We start from the raw sequence: 20,656 nt of genomic DNA, 5'->3' as shown, positions 1-20,656 counted from the left end.
ACATGTACACTATCAATCACGTATTCAAGTATATATAGTAAGCAACAAAATGGATTCTTGAATTCAAAAAGGAAAGGCAACGAACGACAGCACCGCCATCGGCGAGAGAAAGAGGGGAGTATCCATTCATCCATTCACACCATAAAGATGAGAAAGCGACGCGATCCTTCTTCTTCCCCAGCAAGAAAGAAAAGCCCCACTTTAGAAGCCGGCCATCTCCCGAGGACCCATCCGCGAAACCGCGCCAAACCCAATCCCAGCCGTCCACCTGCCAACCCCGCGCAGATCCGACGGCCCGGGCGGACGGAGTCCCAGCGGCCGGGAGGGGCAAACCGGTACTTCCCCACCGGTGGCTCCGCCCACCCCCCTTTATCTCCCCCTCCCCCACCTCCCGGTCCTCGTCCCTGGTGACGCCCCCAATCGAGCCGAGCTCCTCGCGATTCCCAATCCCCGCACGCCTCCTCGCCCTCCTCCTCCGGCCCCGCCGCCACCGCCGCCTCGCCACAGGGTTAGGGTTCGCTCGCCCCCTCCTCCCCCCTCCCCGGTTTGATCTGTTCCGTTCGGCGCTCGATTCGGCGTCTCCTCTGTCGATCCGCGTGGGTTTTGTTCTCGACGAAGGAGTTCTGTGTGGCTCTTCCGCCCTGTGCGGCGATCGACGGAAGGGGGCCGTGTTCTGTGATGCTCGCGGCGCCGTTCGGTGGTTGGTCCGTTTTGGGTAGAAGTCTTTGCGTGTTGTTTTCTCCTTTTCTGTTCCTTCTGGGTGGAAATGATTAGATTTACCTTTTTTTTTCAAATTAAAGCCGTCCGGATTAGATGAATCACGCGGTGCGGCTGGCGCACGTTGTGTTCGATTTACCATCTCTCGGGAGAAATTTTCGGTTTTCGAGATTTGAATTCGGTGCCCTGTTCCTCGTCTGGACCGTCGGCGAAATGGAAGTAATAAGTGGCTCTTGGTAGCGGTGGTTGGGGAGAAGTCGCTTTTGACATGTTGATTTCCTAGAAATCAGGATCTTGTTTCCGAAAGCGGTGCGCTCCTCCCCGCAACTACGATTGTTTGTGCCTGGAAGTTACAATTCGTATTATAGTACGATTCGGATTCTTGTTGCGTGGCTCGATTTGGTCGCTTGCTCTTGGAAGATTGCAATTGATTCTTCCTCTTTCGATGCTGATGTTTACCGTTGTCTGTTCTGTGTGCAGCTCACGGTTATTCAAGATGGAACACAAGGAGGCGGGTTGCCAGCAGCCGGAGGGCCCAATCCTATGCGTTAATAACTGTGGCTTCTTTGGCAGTGCGGCGACCATGAACATGTGCTCCAAGTGCCACAAGGAGATGGTCATGAAGGAGGAACAGGCCAAGCTGGCTGCCTCCTCCTTCGATAGCATCGTCAACGGTGGCGACGGTGGGAAAGCACCTGTTGTTGCGGCTGTAGCCGCGAGCGCAGAGGTGGTGGTTGCTCAAGTTGACGTGAAGGCGCTCGTTGTGCAGCCTGCTGCTGATGTTGCAGGCACCAACGAAGCTGTTGCCGTGAGCCCCAAGAGGAAGGAGGGGCCGAATCGGTGCTCAACTTGCAGGAAGAGGGTTGGGCTGACGGGATTCAACTGCCGCTGCGGTAACATGTACTGTTCGCTGCATCGCTATTCCGACAAGCATGACTGCCAGTTCGACTACCGGACTGCAGCTAGGGATGCCATCGCCAAGGCCAACCCAGTGGTGAAGGCAGAGAAGCTCGACAAGATTTAGGTGTCCCACAGGGAAGAAATGGTTGCAATCTGCCAAGGTTCATCATCCGTCTTTGCTGTGCCATCCTTGCACCTCCCTTTCTTGTTGGCTGCCGCATTTCCTAAATTGTACGGCGTCGTGATGCACACTGCGTCGTGGCAGCTGCAAGAACTCAATCCTCAGTCATTCCGAATGGTTTGCGTGTTGTGTAACTTTATTCATGGTGGTTTTTTCGGTCAGTATTGTGGCTTCTCATTTTAGCTAGCTCTGTTATGTACTATTGTCCCATGTGTGTTAAATTCTGATCAGTAATAGTAGCCAGCAATGGTTCATCATATTGCGTGTGGCTTCATTTTCCATGTTTGAGTATGTTCAATTCAATTATGTTTATGGTTGTATAGTTGGTGTTCTCATTGTTGTTAGTTTGGAAAATTGTACTTGGCTAGTTGTCCACTCTCAAATATACATCCAAATCGAAGAGCAATGAGAAACATGGTTCTGGTTCTCAAGTTTTAGTTCTAGAACATGCGAGAGCAATGGCAAACATGGTTACAGTTCTTCTTATATGTCATTGCTCTAATCTGATGATATGTGGATTATGATGAAGCAATCCAGGATGAAAAGAATGGAGGCCTTGTGGTTTATCACCAGTTAAAAACTATGCCTTAGAAAAGCTGAAGTTTAAATCAGGATTCAGCGTATGATTGGGAATGCGGACTGGCTCTGCCTTGTTGCTGTATTCATTTAGCTTGCGCATTCTGATCCAAGGGGAACAATTACAACACATGGGTTGAAATCTGTATGAGCTGTTTTGGCATGATTGTCTCTTGGAAAGAAGCCAATTGGTTGTGCCAAACTATCCTTTCCAGGAGATAGGATTTTCTTTTGCTTAATTTGTGGTCAGGCCCCTCTAGACATATGATGTGCACATTGATCAACTCTTTTGCCGGGTGTTGAGCAGCGATGTGTTAAACAAATGCAGGCACTGATTCCTCCCTCATTTGTTTATGAGAGTGGATATGATCCCAGGCTTTGCCCTCCTCCCAGTAGCTGGAGATGTATCTTAATTCGGAAGATTAGGTGCTGTTACTTGCCCTGACTACTTATCCATTACCAGGATAAACAGCAGCATATATGCTGAAGGATGCAGTTAACCTTTTAGAAGCATTTTCAACATATATATGCACATCATGGTTTGTTCATCTGAAAACAATAAAATTAACACAACCAGAAGTAACTTTACTCAGCAAAGAAACCATACTATCGCATTTAGCTGTAATTTCATAGTATTCCAGAAGAAACAAACTCATTTCCTCTTCTATTGCCTGTTGTAAACTACAGTATACATGAGAAAAAAAGGGGCGTGTATTATTCTGGGTTTGTTTGTGCCAAGGCGCAAGTGATCTTGCGGCGTCAGGCCCCAAGGTTGAAGTAAACCGTGTAGAATTCGTCCCTCAGGCTGTACAACGGCTCCAGGAGGAAGTTCCTCTTTACCCCCCTGGCGACGAAGCTTATTGGGTGGTACTGCCTCAGCGGAGCGGCCTGTGCAAAGCTTGCCGCCTGCTCGAGTATCTCGCCGATGCTCTGGACAGAACTCTTGCAGCTGACCTGGATCTTTGTCCCGGCAGAGTAATCTGCCCCAGACACCAAGAAGCACCCTGGTTTGGTCCCGAGCTCGAGCGAAACCGAGTTTGGCTTCCCGTCGAGCCCGGGTACTATGTTGAAGAAGGAACCGGCGCTCTTTTGTGCGGACAAGGTGAGGTCATTGGTGATCACCGTTCCTGGCATGTCGAATGGCTCGATCTGCACAGAGGTGTCTTTCAGGGCTGCGCCGTAGGTGCCGTGCAGCCTTGCTGCGTCCTGAGGATGCACCCTGAATGTCGCGTGGACGGCGGTGTCTGTACCATCGACTGCAGGCCGTTCTTGCATTGTCAGGGAGCCGTTTGAGCTTGACAGGACGAATGTCTTCCCACTTGATTCTTGTGTGAAGGTCATCAGCTGTGAGTTGTGTGATGAAGGTACTGCAGTGATCCAGTCCGAAACTGCACTGCCGGTTTTTGCATCCCAATCACCGGAGGAGAGACCCGCAAGAACGAATGGCCCGAATAGAATTGCTTGAAGAGATGCATACTCCGGCCGGTCATCTGAGGCATAGTTATGAATTAATAGCTTAGTTGACATTCTAGCTAGAATAACAGTATTTAGGATTAGTAAGGCAGCAAAAAATCATGTCCACTATTAACTTGCTTATTTTTTAATCTAATCATGGCTGGCATCACAAATTATTGTGTCTGAATTGTGAACTCAACAAATTGGCTATGTGCTACTTCAAGCTTAGATATATCAATGCATATATTTCGGCAGCAGTTGAAATTTCCAAAATTGTTTACCTTTGATTGCTTCGGTCCTTAGGGCAACTGGGAATTGCAGTGATAGGTGATCGTTTGAGCTCCACTGTTTGGTGACTGAGAGTAAAGAGCCTGGCCACACAATAAGATCAAATAAAACACTTGCTTCCACAAAATTGACGGCTATAGCTGAAATGGTACCATACATTCAAACGATTATACCTGGAGTTACTGATCCCAAATCTTTGTCATTTAAAGTTGCTTTTGCGCCACTGGCAGATGCCCATGTTGGTATTCTCACATTCAATGTAGCAGACTGACCATTTGTCTGCGCAAAAATATGGAGGCTAACTTTGCATGCTCTGATATGAATTTCATGCCAAAAAAAAACTCAAGAAGAATTACCTTCCCGGAAACAGAGAGTGAAACTCGAAAGTTCATATCCGAGGAGCTGAGGGGCTCCAGTTGTTGGGTAACAGTAACCCCAGCTGTTTTCCAGTTGAAAGTGCTTGGTATGTACTGAATGATGCTGAGTGCTGGTGTGTCTCCTTTCTCCTCAAAGTAAATAGAATCGCCAAGTTTCGAAAAGGCTGCAAATGCAAAAGCAGAACATTCACAATAACTTTCTAATTTAGAACTACAACCTTCACAACGTAGAGCAGAAAGCAAGAATTTCAAGGAAAATGCTGCAGTTGCTTGATTTTAATATGAAGGCGGCAATGCCATATACAGTAGTAAACAGTACTCAGCAGGCTTCAAAAATTACCTGTTCCATAACAGCACCAGAACGAATCATACTTGGTTCCCCAACCATGATAGCTTACTGCTTTAGACCGTCCAGGTGCCTGGGGTAGCATGTAAATCATCACTCCGGGATCCGTCCCTCTCTGGATGCTTAACACACCATTTATCAGTGCCCTTTCATAATAGTCCGCATATGCTATTTCCTTTGTCCATCTGAATAAGTTGCGGGAAACCTGCATACCGCTTGCATTTGACACAATTCTGGAGGAGAAAATAAATGTTTCAGAGAAATGGTTTCATAATTGTATACCTTGAGCATATTGTAGGTAGTGCAAGATTCCGCGTTTTCAGTACTCAGAGTCGCAGCTAAACGCTTTGGATCGGCCCTGGAAAGAGATTGAGGGTATAAGCTTCCACCCGAAAGGTAACTATGGCCATTCATCATCGATATTAGGCATCCAGAGTTATATATATATGTTACCAGAATTCGCCGGCAGATGTCCCACCAGTTGCATAGCTATGAGAAGAATTTATCATGTCCATAAAGGATGTTGCAATTTGCTGTTTCAGGAATTAGGATTACGGTCAGCTTTGATGCAGCTTCACTTGCATGGAGTCAAAATGAGAAAAGAAGGAAGCGACACAACTTCAGTAAAATACCAATCACAATCTTCGGCATGAGGAGGTCAGAAGAAAAACTGAAGTAAACAAAGCAGCATAACTCCCACAAAATGAGCACCCTAGTTTAGCATTCCTTTCTCCGCACCAAAAAATGATACCAAGAGAACACAGTTTTTGCATTAAATGTCTTCTTTGCCCCAGACAAAGCTATACCAACTTCCAAATATCTTTGGATGTTTACCAATATTGCTGAAAAGCCTACACTAGAAGCGAAATACTAATGCCAATGTTTTCTGTTTGTAAGAGTAGCCAATATGGTAATCTGACCTGCTAACTTTTATGCTTGCACTCATATCCCCTCATATAATTTTCTCCATCAATGAGTGAGTAGTTCAACTCTCCAGAAAGCATGATTTGCTTTACCTTGTAAAGAGCATCACCGGTGACTTCATATCTCATTTGGGCACCAACGACAACTGGAATATGCGTATTGGAATGGAAACCTGAAATACTATCAGCCTGAAAAGGAAACACCATAAAGTAATTACTCCCAAGGAACTCCTGCGATAGGAATGCTGTTCTTGTAGGTATGCATTGTAAAGCTGTGAGTTTAATAATTGTGCATATTACAATGCACATTCAATTGTAGTAGTGACATAATTTATATTGTATTTGGTATATAGAAAAGAATAAATTAAACTGAACACAAACTCATAAAATATACGACATAGTAGTATGAGGTGTTAACCAGACAAGAGGTCTCATTCACTGGATTATAATGAACTACTATCATGCATTACGTGATGATGCTGAATTATCATAGGAGCCAGGGCTAGGGAATCAAGTGAGTACACCTGAACTGCAAGCAGACCGAGAAAGCACGGTTTGTCAAAGAGGTGGGCCAGTGTCAAATGCTTCAGATCATCCTGTCCAAGTTAGAGAAATAAGCAACTCTGAACTCCATTCAAAACATACTTTTAAAACAGCAAAGCAGATGACAAACTACACATAATCAGTGAAGCACCATTATTGTGTAGAGCTGGTATAGCACATCATTCATGCCACCAGTCTCCTCATTGAGCGATGCCCAGTGCCTCTCGATGCTGTATTTCTGAATGACATTCTTCACCCGGTCACTGAAGTAGTTAGCCATCCCCACAACCATCTCAAGGGCCTTGGAGTTTCCAGCCACTGTATACTGATCAAGAAGACCTTGCATAATCTACAAACCAAAAATCGCACACGCAGCAAGACAATTTGTTAGAGAATCACACGAAATAGAAGTATAGAACACGGGATACGGATCACGGAATCCAGATCACAACTCAACATAATGATCCACATGTTGTTGAAGGAGGAGTAAAAGATTGTATACCTTGTGGATTGTGTAGTAAGGAGCCCAAACAGTAGTGAGGGCTTCAGTGCGGTCGAAGAACTCTGATGGGAAGGCTGACAGGTACCCTGTGCCCATCTTCTTCTGGCAATCGTTTAGCACGTCGACGACGGACGACATCTTGGCACGGAGGGTGTCATTGTGAGTGCTCGCCCACATCTTGGCCGTGGCGCTCAGGTAGTGCCCTGCAATGCAGAGACGAGCGTCAGGCCAACAAAAGTTCAGTTCAGATGAGTAACTGGTATGTGTGAATAAGCAGGGCAAGATTGTGGCGGCGCACCGACGAAGTGTCCCCGGAGCTCGACGTTGGGCCCCTCCCACCCGCCGTAGGGCGTCCCGGTCGCCGTCAGGCCGGCCTGCGTGCGGAAGCTCCAGACGAGGCTGTCGGTGTCCAGGAGGAGCAGGTACTCCAGGTTGGTCTGCTGGGCCTGCCAGTACAGGGTCCCCGGCTGGAGCCGCACGTCGTGCAGCGACGCCTCCCAGAGGAACGGACCCGCGGGGCCGTCCACGGCGGCAGCGCCGCCCCGGAGCTTGCGGTAGAGCATCAGCCAGTCGAACGCCACGCGTGGCGGGGTGCCGCCGCCGCCGCCGCCTAGGAGCCTCCGCGGCATGAGCTCCATCCAGGCGGACTCGTCGGTCGGGGTGAGGTGCTGCTCGTGGGCGTGCCCGTGACCGTGGCCACGGCCGGCGAGCCCGGCAGGCAGCCGCAGCTGCCCCGCGGCGCGCTCCGCGTGGGTCGCCACCGAATCCGACGACGGGAACGCGTTCGTGCAGACCTTCGCCGCGGCGGCGGTCAAGAGCACCGCCACGACCCCCAACGCCGACACCGCCGCCGCCACGCCTCGCGCCATTCCTCTTCCCCCTAAAAATTCACTCACCAGTCACTCCTTAGCCGTCAACGCCCGACTGCCACCGCACCCCGGGCGCATAATAAATATAGGGGAAGGAACAAGAAAGCCTCCAAGAACCGCCAATCATAGCCGGAGCAAGGCGAGATGGTTAAGCAACAGGCTTACAAGCGACGCGACAGCGACAACGCACTCCGAGAGCTCGGAGACGACAGAAGGTGGGTGAGTGGTGATTTTGGCCGGCGAAGAACAGGAAGGGGGATTCTTTTCTGAGAAAAATCGCGGCTCTTTTTTGGTTTGCTGCGGTGCGTGCGCGGGGACGGATCGGCGCGGAGGAGACGCAAGAAACGCGCGTGGAGGGGAGGCAATCTTGCACCCGAAGGGCCGCAACCATGGACGGGAATGGACCGGGTGAGTGGTGACGGCAGCGTCGCTTGCTTACACGTCGGAGCGTTCGTTGGAAAACGATGTGATCTAGGAGTAGTACCACCGTCTGGATCAGCGACGGCGGCAGTTGGCGCGTCCATGTACCTCAGCGCCGCGCCAGGAAGCATCATCTATTTCTGTTCTTGGATTTCCAGACTGAGCCAAGACCAGAGTGGCAGGCAGGCAAGGAGGAACCCTGCCGAGCTAACTCCACTGCTCGCTTACCATTATAGATGCAGGAGAGCGTGTAGAACACAGCTATTTAAGCATCTTTGTGTATGACCTCAGCTCGCCGGAACTAGCTCGTATGGTGGTTGCACTTGCAGTTAGGCTTTGGTTCCAAACAAATCACCAACTTATAAGTCAAAAAATAAAAAAGTGACTTATTTTGCCAAACAGACTCAATTTATAAGTCATCCCAACTTATAAGTCATAAGTTGCTCCACTCCAACTTAAAACTTATAAGTCACCCCTTTTACGTGGGTCCCATCACCTTTACATTAAAAAACAAGGTGGGAAGGTATGGTCAGGTGACAACCAAATAGGCGTGACTTATAAGTCACTAGTTTTAAGTCACTTGACTTATAAGTCAGGTGACTTATTGAAATCAAACATGCCCTTAAGATCGATCGGCACACGATGCAACTAGGACCGCATCCACACCGCGATTTTCTTCTCAAATTTCCAACCGACCAGGCATGAACCAAACTTCCGTTCGGAATGGAGGACATTTCTAGCCCATCTCCGTAATTTAATGGGTCTGTCTACTTCCTCCTTTTCGGTTTATAGAGCTCAATTCAAAAATCTCATCAACCAAGGTAGATGATGTGTGGTGGAATACTTTTTATAATTTGGAAAAATACTCAATTAATGCTCTTGTTTAAAAAAATGTTTACCAATGCACTTTATACTTGCATGCAATAGGTCAATTTCCTCTTAATACTTGCATGCAATGATTTAATGCATCTTGAAATCTGAAAATGTGATAGAGAACAACCAAATTAAGTCTTATAAAATGAAAAAACTAAAATTTTAAGATAAGCCCTATAAACCGAAAAGGATGGAGTATATCACATCTAGACGTGAGATAATATCTCACATTTAACATGACATCATCCTACATCAGCACATAAACAAAAGTACCGCAGTTGGATTTTTTCGAAAAAGAACGTTTTATTACATAAAAGATTTAAGCATTACACCCGACCTCTGCATAAATAAGACGCACACAGCCAAATAAGGTCTTCTCACACAAAATAAAAAACAAAAAAGTGAAATACAAAAACATTCACAGTCCATATAACGCCTAAAGCGGAGGGGGCCAATCCTAAGAGCATGCTGCCACCCATGTTGGGTAAAAGTATCCCTCGTCGTAGCCTCCAATCGTGTACACACCTTCGTAAACAGGTCTCGATTCTCCACACGTTGTAGAGAGAACCATAAACGAAGATTCCCGGTACATCTGTAGATAACCTGCATCAGAGAAGTACTTTTATCGTTAAAAACCTTATCATTTCTACATAGCCAAAGCGACCAAATAACGGTAAGCCCTCCCACCTTGAGGAAAGTTCTAAACATGTGATCAATCACATGTAACCAATTGCCAAATACATTAGCAACACTACAAGAAGAATACAAGCCAGAATCTATTTGGATGGCTGGCCATATAGAACGAGTCAATTTGCATTGGAAGAATAAATGTTTTATTGTCTCATCATTGTGACAAAAGACACATTGCGGACTTCCATGCCAATTCCTCTTAATAAGGTTATTATCTTTAGTAAGAATGACTCAGCGACGAAGATACCATGCAAACATTTTATTCTTAAGAGGTATCTTCATCTTTCATATCTTCTTATTATTATCAACTGGCATATCCGACTGGATTAACGCTCTATACATAGACTGTCGGAGTTATTGGCCATGGGTAGCCTCATCTGCCCCCCATGGCATTTCAAGACATCGGGGCCGACTGCACCCCTCAGGCATCAGAGAGTGACCGCCGCCTTCTTGTGGCCGGCTGCGAGGGGGGCCGGCACCTAGCAGGCGTCTCCCAGAGGGGCCGACTTCTAGCAGGCGGCCCCCAATCGCCCTCAAAGTCTGAGCCACCATGAATGTGATTAGACGACGCGTGGCTACAGAGAAGCATGACACCCTCGAATCCAGGGCGAGTCATGGCTACAGTGCGCCGTACCGGCTGGCGATCACCCGCACGGCGCGACACCGTAGCCCCTCCGCCCATGACATCACCCAAGACAAGAGGGACCCAGTTCCCATAACAGGCTGTCGGTACGACCCACAAGCAGCGGGTCCTACCAGCCCATGGAAAGCCAGAAGGCGGCAAGCTCAGCTAGCCGGCAAGGGAGAGGCCAGCTTCCAGCAGGCGGCCCTCCCCTTCCTAAGAGATTGTGCACCATCAGCCGGGAGAAATGGGGAGTGGCTATAGTGAACGGCCGCCGGGCGGCGGGACTGTAGCCACGCCCCCTCCCCGACCAAGCAAGCGTCATTAGAAGCACAGCTATAGTGATAAGCCATCAGCAAGGCCCGCAAGCGGCGGGCGCGGCCTGTCGGCCAAGTACAAGACAGTCGGCGGGCCCCAGCTACCAGCGGAGAAGCCGGCCATAAGAGACACTGACGGCCTGGGCCCACACCCGGCCAGATCACCATTGTACCCCTGGGGGCAGGCCTATATAAACCCACCAGGGCACCCATGCAAAGGGTTCAGATTCTTAGAGAAACACACACATAGAAAGGGAGTTAGGGCTAGCCTTGTTCTTCTTCCTCCTCTAGAGAAACAGCTCAAGCCACTCTTGTTGAGCTAGTGATCATGCGGAGACCCCGCAGAGCAGGACTAGGGGTGTTATCTCCTAGGAGAGCCCCGAACCTGGGTAAGATTCGCCGGCGTGCATGTCTTCGCCTCATCCCATTTCCTGGCACCGGCAACGTCTTATTAGCCCCCTCCATGATAAGCCATCCTTTGGCATATGTCGCACGACACCCCCGACATTTGGCGCCCACCGTAGGGCTAGGTGCACCGTTGTCCGAAGATCTATTCTGGACGGGAACCCTTTTCCTCTCCAGCGAGCGTAGCCAGCCTGGCACGCCAGACGGCGTTTGCCCCGACGCACTGCACGGCATGGAGGTTGCATGCGCTGCAAGCTGCCTCGCCGACCTTATTGGCGAGGTCCGCCTCTCCGACGAGCCTGTGTCCGACGCAGACACTGATGGCCTCGAGAGCCACCTCGTCAACCTCCTCGACTAGCTCCACATCGCCAACGAGCCGGCTTTCGACCTGGAGTCGATTGGCTCCACCAATCCGATGCTTGTCGATTCTGATACGGCTTCCCTCGACGCCTTTCCCACCAATGTGGTGGTCATCGACGATCCGCTTCCGCGCGCGGAGAGCGGTGGCAGCACCGTCACGGAGGTGCTTGTCATCAGCCACACTGGGGTCTCCGGAGGAGCCGGTCAGGACCCATTGCAGGCGGCAATGCGGGGATCTGTCCACACCCATTGCCGCAGACGCGGACGCCGAGACGCTGGAAGCCTGCCGTGTCTCGCTTATGGAGAACGCGAAGAAATTGGCTACCATGCACCGCCTTTCCGAAGCCTTCCAGCGCGAAGTGGAATGCGCTGTCGATGGCACTCCGACTGCTGCTGGGCCTAGCCGAGTTGGCACGGTCAAGCAGTGAGGAGGAGCCATCGCCAGCATGTTTGGAGTGGACCACCCAGTGTACGCCACGCCCATGAAGAACATACGTGCTGCCCAGGCGGCAACAGACGAGCTGGACCACCTGGAGGGCGACGAGCATCGCTATATGACAGAGCGCGTTCAACAACTTATTGATGCGGCTGCTGCCCAACAAGAAGCTGGCTGTCGCGCTGAAGAGCTTCACCAACGTGTTGAAAACCCACCCCCTCGCCAAGAGCATGGCGCGACCTCCCGGATGCCGACTGGCGGCGCCCGCGACAGATGAGACAAGGAGCCGGCTGCCAGTCGCAGCCGGACTCGCATCACCATCAAGCGCGACCAAGACGGCCGCCCTCGAGCGGTCGAACGATGGGACGATGATCCGTTACCGCCTCCTCCTCGAAGGGAGAGGCGTGCCTCCCCACTGCCTATTGATCATCCGACTCTTGGCGACCGGTTAGGCCGCCAAGAAGGAGTCGGTGAGAACGATGCCCGCCACCGAATCGACCGGCTGGCTCAGTCCTTAGCGCTAGAATAAGAAGACGTGATGGGTCCGTCTTGTTTTGGCCCCCACATCCGTGACGAGCCTTTTCCCAAGGGGTTATCACTCCCAAGGGACACGCCCAAGTACAACGGCTTCGTGAAGCCGGAGGATTGGCTGGTGGATTATTCCACGGCAGTTAGCATAGCAAATGACAACAAGCGTGTTGCCGTGAAGTACGTCCAGCTCATGCTCCAGGGCACGGCCCGGACATGGCTGAACAGCCTCAAGCCCTACAACGTCAACAGTTGGGTGGACTTCACCGAGGTGTTTATCCGGAACTTCACCAGCACCTACAAGCGGCCTCCCAAGCCTCGCCAACTCTCCCCGTGTGTCCAAGGCCCCAATGAGTCCACCCGCGACTACCTGATGCGGTGGGCAGAACTGCGCAACTCCTGCGAGGGAGTGCATGAGGTCCAAGCTATCGAGTACTTCACCGCTGGGTGCCGAGAAGGCACCTTACTCAAGCACCAACTTCTCTGCGACAAGCCGGCGACCCTCGACGAGCTGCTGATCATAGCAGATAAATACGCCACGGCCGACTCCTCCAAAAGTCGGAGCTCCGGGTGGATACTTCTGGAAAGGTGCTGCCCCCGGCTCCTCAAACACCGGCTGGAGACAATAGTCGGCGCCAGCAGCCGAACGACAACAAGCGCAAAGCCCCCCAGCCGGCTTCCACCAGCCGGCAGGTGGCAACTGTTGAAGATCAACAACCCGAAGGGCAGCCACCCCCAACCGTCAGAAAGGCAGCAAGTCGACTTGGTTGCCCATCTTCTCCTTCGAGCAGACTCTCGATGCCCCCCTGCAAGTTCAACAGCGGTGCGAAGCCATCCAACCACACAACCCTGAAGTGTCATTGGCTTGCCCAAATTGCCAAGGGAGAAGGACTGCCTCCTCCGCCTGCTGGCCCGCCGGCTCCGCCTCCGCAGCAGTTGGCCGCCCGTCCAGCAGTCGGCCAAGTCCAAGATGATTACCCTGAAGAGCATGGCGCTTATGTCGTCTTCACCAATATGGCCGGCGATAAGCACAGCCGGCGCCAGCAACACCGCGAAGTAAATGCGGTTGTTTCCACTAATCCGGAGTTCATGCATTGGTCTGAAAAGCCCATTAGTTGGAGCCAGGCCGACCATCTAGAAGTAATGCCCTCCCCGGGTTCCTATGCCCTGGTTTTGGATGCCACCCTTGCAACAGAAAGGTGAGCTGCTCGTTTCTCCCGGATCCTAATAGATGGCGGCAGCAGCATCAACATCCTTTACCGGGATGCTATGGAGAAACTGAAGATCAAAGAAAAGCAGTTGCTGCCCAGTCGGACTGTGTTTCATGGCATTGTGCCCGGCTTGTCCTGCTCACCAATCGGCAAGATCAAGATAGATGTCCTCTTCGGAGACAAGGATCATTTCCGTCGCGAAGCCATTTGGTTCAAGGTGGTTGACCTAGAGAGCCCGTACCATGTGCTCCTAGGCCGACCGGCTTTAGCCAAATTCATGGCCGTGCCGCATTATGCTTACCTCAAAATGAAGATGCCAGGGACTAAGGGCATTATCACAATCAGTGGTGACTACGAGAAGTCAGCCACCTGCGCTGTAGCCAGCAGACGGCTGGCCGAGTACCTTGTGATTGTGGATGAGAAGAAGCTCCTGGACCGGGTGGTGGCCATGGCCGGCAAGCAGCCGAACATGTCCCCAGAAGCCCAAGAGTCGGAGACCCAGGGCTCTTTCAAGCCGGCTAAAGAAACCAAGAAGATCCCATTGGACCCTGAGCACCCAGAGAGGTACGCTGTCATAGGTGCAAACCTTGACAGCAAATAGGAAATCGAGCTCGTCGATTTTCTCCGTGAGAATTGGGACATCTTTGCATGGTCCCCTAAATACATGCCGGGTGCTCCGACGGATTTCGCCGAGCACAAGCTACATGTAAGAGCAGATGCCAAACCAGTCAGACAGCCCCTCCACTGACTGTCAGAGGAGAAGAGGAGAATTGTTGGGGAAGAGATCGCCCGCCTGTTGGCAGCCGACTTCATCATGGAAGTTTTTTCCTAGAATGGCTTGCCAATCCAGTCCTTGTGCTGAAGAAAAATAACAAGTGGCATATGTGTATCGATTACACCAGTCTCAACAAAGCCCGCCCCAAGGATCCGTTTGCCTTACCACGGATTGATCAAGTGATAGACTCCACAGCCGGATGCGAGCTGTTGAGTTTCTTGGATGCCTACTCAGGTTATCATCAAATTAAGCTGAACCCGGTAGACCGCCTGAGGACCGCCTTCATCACACCATTCGGAGCCTTATGTTACCTGACGATGACATTCGGCTTGAGAAATGCCGGCGCCACCTTTCAGCGTTGCATGCAAAAGTGCCTCCTCAAGCAACTTGGCAGAAACGCCCACGTCTATGTGGACGATATTGTGGTGAAGATGGAGAAGCGCAGAACCCTGTTGGGAGATCTCAAGGAGACCTTTGAAAATCTGTGCCGGTTTCAAATCGAGCTCAACCCAGAAAAATGCGTGTTCGGAGTACCAGCCGGCCAGCTCCTCGGCTTGCTGGTCTCAAAACGCGGCATTGAGTGCAACCCGGCCAAGATCAAAGCCATCGAGAGGATGGAAGTACCCACCCGACTACGAGATGTCCAAAAATTCACCGGCTGCCTGGCATCCATCAGCCGCTTCATCAGTCGGCTGGATGAAAAGGCCCTTCCCCTGTACTAGCTCCTGAAGAAAACCACTCATTTCGAGTGGAATAACAAGGCGGATGATGCTTTCCTCCAGCTCAAGAAGATGTTGACCATGCCGCCTGTCCTGGCCATGCCGACTGATAAGGAGCCCATGCTCCTCTACATTGCCGCCACCAGTCGGGTGGTCAGCACGGTCATGGTTGTTGAATGCAAGGAAGACGGCAAGGTTCTGCCGGTCCAGAGATAGGTGTATTATTTAAGTGAAGTACTGTCGGCTTCCAAGTAGAACTACCCCCACTACTAGAAGATGTGCTATGGCGTACATTTTACTGCCAAGAAATTGAAATCGTATTTTCAAGAGCACCCTACCACTGTTGTCTACACTGCTCCGCTTGCCGAGATCATAGGCAGCCGAGACGCCTCAGGCCGAGTGGCCAAATGGGCCATAGAGTTGGCCCTGTTGGGTTTCGTAGTAATTTCAAAAAATTTCCTACGCACACGCAAGATCATGTGATGCATAGCAACGAGAGGGGAGAGCGTTGTCTACGTACCCAACGCAGACCGACTGCGGAAGCGCTGACACGACGTAGAGGAAGTAGTCGTACGTCTTCACGATCCAACCGATCAAGCACCGAAACTACGGCACCTCCGAGTTAGAGCACACGTTCAGCTCGATGACGATCCCCGGACTCCGATCCAGCAAAGTGTCGGGGAAGAGTTCCGTCAGCACGACGGTGTGGTGACGATCTTGATGAACTACAGCAGCAGGGCTTCGCCTAAACTCCGCTACAGTATTATCGAGGAATATGGTGGCAGGGGGCACCGCACACGGCTAAGGAATAGATCTCAATGATCAACTTGTGTGTTTCTGGGGTGCCTCTGCCTCAGTATATAAAGGAGCCAAGGGGGAGGGGGCGCCGTCCAGGAGGAGGGCGCAGGAGGAGTCCTACTCCTTCTGGGAGTAGGACTCCCCCCCAATCCTATTCCAACTAGGATTCCCAAGGGGGAAAGGAGGGAGAGGGGGGCCGGCCACCTCTCCTAGTCCTAATAGGACTAGGGGAGGGGGGAGGTGCACAGCCACCTTGGGCTGCCCCTTTCTCCTTTCCACTAAGGCCCATGAAGGCCCATATGGCTCCCGGGGGGTTCCGGTAACCTCCCGGTAACCCGGTAAAATCCGGATTTCACCCGGAACACTTCCGATATCCAAACATAGGCTTCCAAAATATCAATCTTTACGTCTCGACCATTTCGAGACTCCTCGTCATGTCCATGATCACATCCGGGACTCCGAACAACCTTCGGTACATCAAAATGCATAAACTCATAATATATCTGTCATCGTAACCTTAAGCGTGCGGACCCTACGGGTTCGAGAACAATGTAGACATGACCGAGACACGTCTCCGGTCAATAACCAATAGCGGACCTGGATGCCCATATTGGCTCCTACATATTCTACGAAGATCTTTATTGGTCAGACCGCATAACAACATACGTTGTTCCCTTTGTCATCGGTATGTTACTTGCCCGAGATTCGATCCTCGGTATCCAATACCTAGTTCAATCTCGTTACCGGCAAGTCTCTTTACTCGTTCCGTAATACATCATCTCACAACTAACATATTAGTCGTAATGCTTGCAAGGCCTATGTGATGTGTATTACCGAGAGGGCCCAGAGATACCTCTCCGACAATCGGAGTGACAAATCCTAATCTCGAAATACGCCAACCCAACATCTACCTTTGGAGACACCTGTAATGCTCCTTTATAATCACCCAGTTACGTTGTGACGTTTGGTAGCACCCAAAGTGTTCCTCCGGCAAACGGGAGTTGCATAATCTTATAGTCATAGGAACATGTATAAGTCATGAAGAAAGCAATAGCAACATACTAAACGATCGGGTGCTAAGCTAATGGAATGGGTCATGTCAATCAGATCATTCAACTAATGATGTGACCTCGTTAATCAAATAACAACTCATTGTTCATGGTTAGGAAACATAACCATCTTTGATTAACGAGCTAGTCAAGTAGAGGTATACTAGTGACACTTTGTTTGTCTATGTATTCACACATGTATTATGTTTCCGGTTAATACAATTCTAGCATGAATAATAAACATTTATCATGATTATAAGAAAATAAATAATAACTTTATTATTGCCTCTAGGGCATATTTCCTTCAGTCTCCCACTTGCACTAGAGTCAATAATCTAGATCACACTGTAATGATTCTAACACCCATGGAGCCTTGGTGCTGATCATGTTTTGCTCGTGGAAGAGGCTTAGTCAACGGGTCTGCAACATTCAGATCCGTATGTATCTTGCAAATCTCTATGTCTCCCACCTGGACTAGATCCCGGATGGAGTTGAAGCGTCTCTTGATGTGTTTGGTCCTTTTGTGAAATCTGGATTCCTTTGCCAAGGCAATTGCACCAGTATTGTCACAAAAGATTTTCATTGGACCCGATGCATTAGGTATGACACCTAGATCGAATATGAACTCCTTCATCCAGACTCCTTCGTTCGCTGCTTCCGAAGCAGCTATGTACTCCGCTTCACATGTAGATCCCGCTACGACGCTTTGTTTAGAACTGCACCAACTGACAGCTCCACCGTTTAATGTAAACACGTATCCGGTTTGCGATTTAGAATCGTCCGGATCAGTGTCAAAGTTTGCATCAACGTAACCTTTTACGGTGAGCTCTTTGTCACCTCCATATACGAGAAACATATCCTTAGTCCTTTTCAGGTATTTCAGGATGTTCTTGACCGCTGTCCAGTGATCCACTCCTGGATTACTTTGGTACCTCCCTGCTAAACTTATAGCAAGGCACACATCAGGTCTGGTACACAGCATTGCATACATGATAGATCCTATGGCTGATGCATAGGGAACATCTTTCATATTCTCTCTATCTTCTGCAGTGGTCGGGCATTGAGTCTTACTCAACTTCACACCTTGTAACACAGGCAAGAACCCTTTCTTTGCTTGATCCATTTTGAACTTCTTCAAAATTTTGTCAAGGTATGTGCTTTGTGAAAGTCCAATTAAGCGTCTTGATCTATCTCTATAGATCTTAATGCCTAATATGTAAGCAGCTTCACCGAGGTCTTTCATAGAAAAACTCTTATTCAAGTATCCCTTTATGCTATCCAGAAATTCTATATCATTTCCAATCAACAATATGTCATCCACATATAATATTAGAAATGCTACAGAGCTCCCACTCACTTTCTTGTAAATACAGGCTTCTCCAAAAGTCTGTATAAAACCAAATGCTTTGATCACACTATTAAAACGTTTATTCCAACTCCGAGAGGCTTGCACCAGTCCATAAATGGATCGCTGGAGCTTGCACACTTTGTTAGCTCCCTTTGGATCGACAAAACCTTCCGGTTGCATCATATACAACTCTTCTTCCAGAAATCCATTCAGGAATGCAGACATCCATCTGCCAAATTTCATAATCATAAAATGCGGAAATTGCTAACATGATTCGGACGGACTTAAGCATCACTACGGGTGAGAAGGTCTCATCGTAGTCAATCCCTTGAACTTGCCGAAAACCTTTTGCGACAAGTCGAGCTTTGTAGACAGTAACATTACCATCAACGTCAGTCTTCTTCTTAAAGATCCATTTATTCTCAATTGCTTGCCGATCGTCGGGCAAGTCAACCAAAGTCCATACTTTGTTCTCATACATGGATCCCATCTCAGATTTCATGGCTTCAAGCCACTTTGCGGAATCTGGGCTCACCATCGCTTCTTCATAGTTTGTAGGTTCATCATGATCTAGTAGCATGACTTCCAGAACAGGATTACCGTACCACTCTGGTGCAGATCTTACTCTGGTTGATCTACAAGGTTCAGTAGTATCTTGATCAGAAGTTTCATGATCATTATCATTGGCTTCCTCACTAACTGGTGTAGGTGTCACTGAAACAGTTTTCTGTGATGAACTACTTTCCAGTAAGGGAGCAGGTACAGTTACCTCGTCAAGTTCTACTTTCCTCCCATTCACTTCTTTTGAGAGAAACTCCTTCTCTAGAAAGGATCCATTCTTAGCAACGAATGTCTTGCCTTCGGATCTGTGATAGAAGGTGTACCCAACAGTTTCCTTTGGGTATCCTATGAAGACACATTTCTCCGATTTGGGTTCGAGCTTATCAGGTTGAAGCTTTTTCACATAAGCATCGCAGCTCCAAACTTTAAGAAACGACAACTTTGGTTTCTTGCCAAACCACAGTTCATAAGGCGTCGTCTCAACGGATTTTGATGGTGCCCTATTTAACGTGAATGCAGCCGTCTCTAGAGCATAACCCCAAAACGATAGCGGTAAATCAGTAAGAGACATCATAGATCGCACCATATCTAGTAAAGTACGATTACGACGTTCGGACACACCATTACGCTGTGGTGTTCCGGGTGGCGTGAGTTGCGAAACTATTCCACAGCTTTTCAAATGTACACCAAACTCGTAACTCAAATATTCTCCTCCACGATCAGATCGTAGAAACTTTATTTTCTTGTTACGATGATTTTCAACTTCACTCTGAAATTCTTTGAACTTTTCAAATGTTTCAGACTTATGTTTCATTAAGTAGATATATCCATATCTGCTTAAATCATCTGTGAAGGTGAGAAAATAACGATATCCGCCACGAGCCTCAATATTCATCGGACCACATACATCGGTATGTATGATTTCCAACAAATCTGTTGCTCTCTCCATAGTACCGGAGAATGGTGTTTTAGTCATCTTGACCATGAGGCACGGTTCGCAAGTACCAAGTGATTCATAATCAAGTGGTTCCAAAAGTCCATCAGTATGGAGTTTCTTCATGCGCTTTACACCGATATGACCTAAACGACAGTGCCACAAATAAGTTGCACTTTCATTATCAACTCTGCATCTTTTGGCTTCAACATTATGAATATGTGTATTACTACTATTGAGATTCAATAAAAATAGACCACTCTTCAAGGGTGCATGACCATAAAAGATATTACTCATATAAATAGAACAACCATTATTCTCTGATTTAAATGAATAACCGTCTCGCATTAAACAAGATCCAGATATAATGTTCATGCTCAACGCTGGCACCAAATAACAATTATTTAGGTCTAATATTAATCCCGAAGGTAGATGTAGAGGTAGCGTGCCGACCGCGATCACATCGACTTTGGAACCGTTTCCCACGCGCATCATCACCTCGTCCTTCGCTAGTGCCCGCTTATTCCGTAGTCCCTGTTTCGAGTTGCAAATATTAGCAACAGAACCAGTATCAAATACGTAGGTGCTACTGCGAGCTCTAGTAAGGTACACATCAATAACATGTATATCACATATACCTTTGTTCACCTTGCCATCCTTCTTATCCGCCAAATACTTGGGGCAGTTCCGCTTCCAGTGACCAGTCTGCTTGCAATAGAAGCACTCAGTTTCAGGCTTAGGTCCATACTTGGGTTTCTTCTCCTGAGTAGCAACTTGCTTGCCGTTCTTCTTGAAGTTCCCCTTCTTCTTCCCTTTGCCCTTTTTCTTGAAACTAGTGGTCTTGTTAACCATCAACACTTGATGCTCCTTCTTGATTTCTACCTCCGCAGCTTTCAGCATTGCAAAGAGCTTGGGAATAGTCTTGTTCATCCC

At 49.0% G+C, this 20,656-nt stretch overlaps 2 protein-coding genes across 4 annotated transcripts; one reads left to right on the top strand and one right to left on the bottom strand.

The window, feature by feature from the left end:
• The first annotated feature begins 379 nt into the window (after window positions 1-379).
• On the top strand, window positions 380-2,118 carry LOC119316465 (zinc finger A20 and AN1 domain-containing stress-associated protein 4-like). The gene is made up of 2 exons (XM_037590784.1): window positions 380-508; window positions 1,198-2,118. The coding sequence occupies exon 2, from the start codon at window positions 1,214-1,216 to the stop codon at window positions 1,739-1,741; it is 528 nt and encodes a 175-aa protein (XP_037446681.1). The 5' UTR covers window positions 380-508; window positions 1,198-1,213; the 3' UTR covers window positions 1,742-2,118.
• An 896-nt stretch (window positions 2,119-3,014) lies between these two features.
• On the bottom strand, window positions 3,015-8,278 carry LOC119316464. 3 transcript variants are annotated; one of them, XM_037590782.1, is made up of 14 exons: window positions 7,843-8,278; window positions 7,107-7,688; window positions 6,809-7,011; window positions 6,458-6,655; window positions 6,288-6,359; window positions 5,857-5,952; window positions 5,294-5,373; window positions 5,123-5,198; window positions 4,835-5,045; window positions 4,474-4,658; window positions 4,291-4,396; window positions 4,111-4,200; window positions 3,325-3,864; window positions 3,146-3,254 (listed from the first exon to the last, which is right to left on the bottom strand). In XM_037590782.1, the coding sequence occupies exons 1-14, from the start codon at window positions 8,066-8,068 to the stop codon at window positions 3,250-3,252; spliced, it is 2,670 nt and encodes an 889-aa protein (XP_037446679.1). In that variant the 5' UTR covers window positions 8,069-8,278; the 3' UTR covers window positions 3,146-3,249. The 3 variants fall into 3 exon arrangements, with proteins under 3 accessions (XP_037446678.1, XP_037446680.1, XP_037446679.1); XM_037590781.1 differs by having other exon boundaries at window positions 3,015-3,864; window positions 7,843-8,273; XM_037590783.1 differs by having other exon boundaries at window positions 3,015-3,864; window positions 7,107-8,273.
• Between the last annotated feature and the right edge of the window lie 12,378 nt (window positions 8,279-20,656).

The sequence above is a fragment of the Triticum dicoccoides genome, chromosome 6A (genome assembly GCF_002162155.2).
Source record: "Triticum dicoccoides isolate Atlit2015 ecotype Zavitan chromosome 6A, WEW_v2.0, whole genome shotgun sequence".
In the NCBI taxonomy this organism is placed as follows: domain Eukaryota; kingdom Viridiplantae; phylum Streptophyta; class Magnoliopsida; order Poales; family Poaceae; genus Triticum; species Triticum dicoccoides.
The sequence above is the reverse complement of the archived record's forward strand: the minus strand, read 5'-3'. Positions and strand labels throughout refer to the sequence as shown.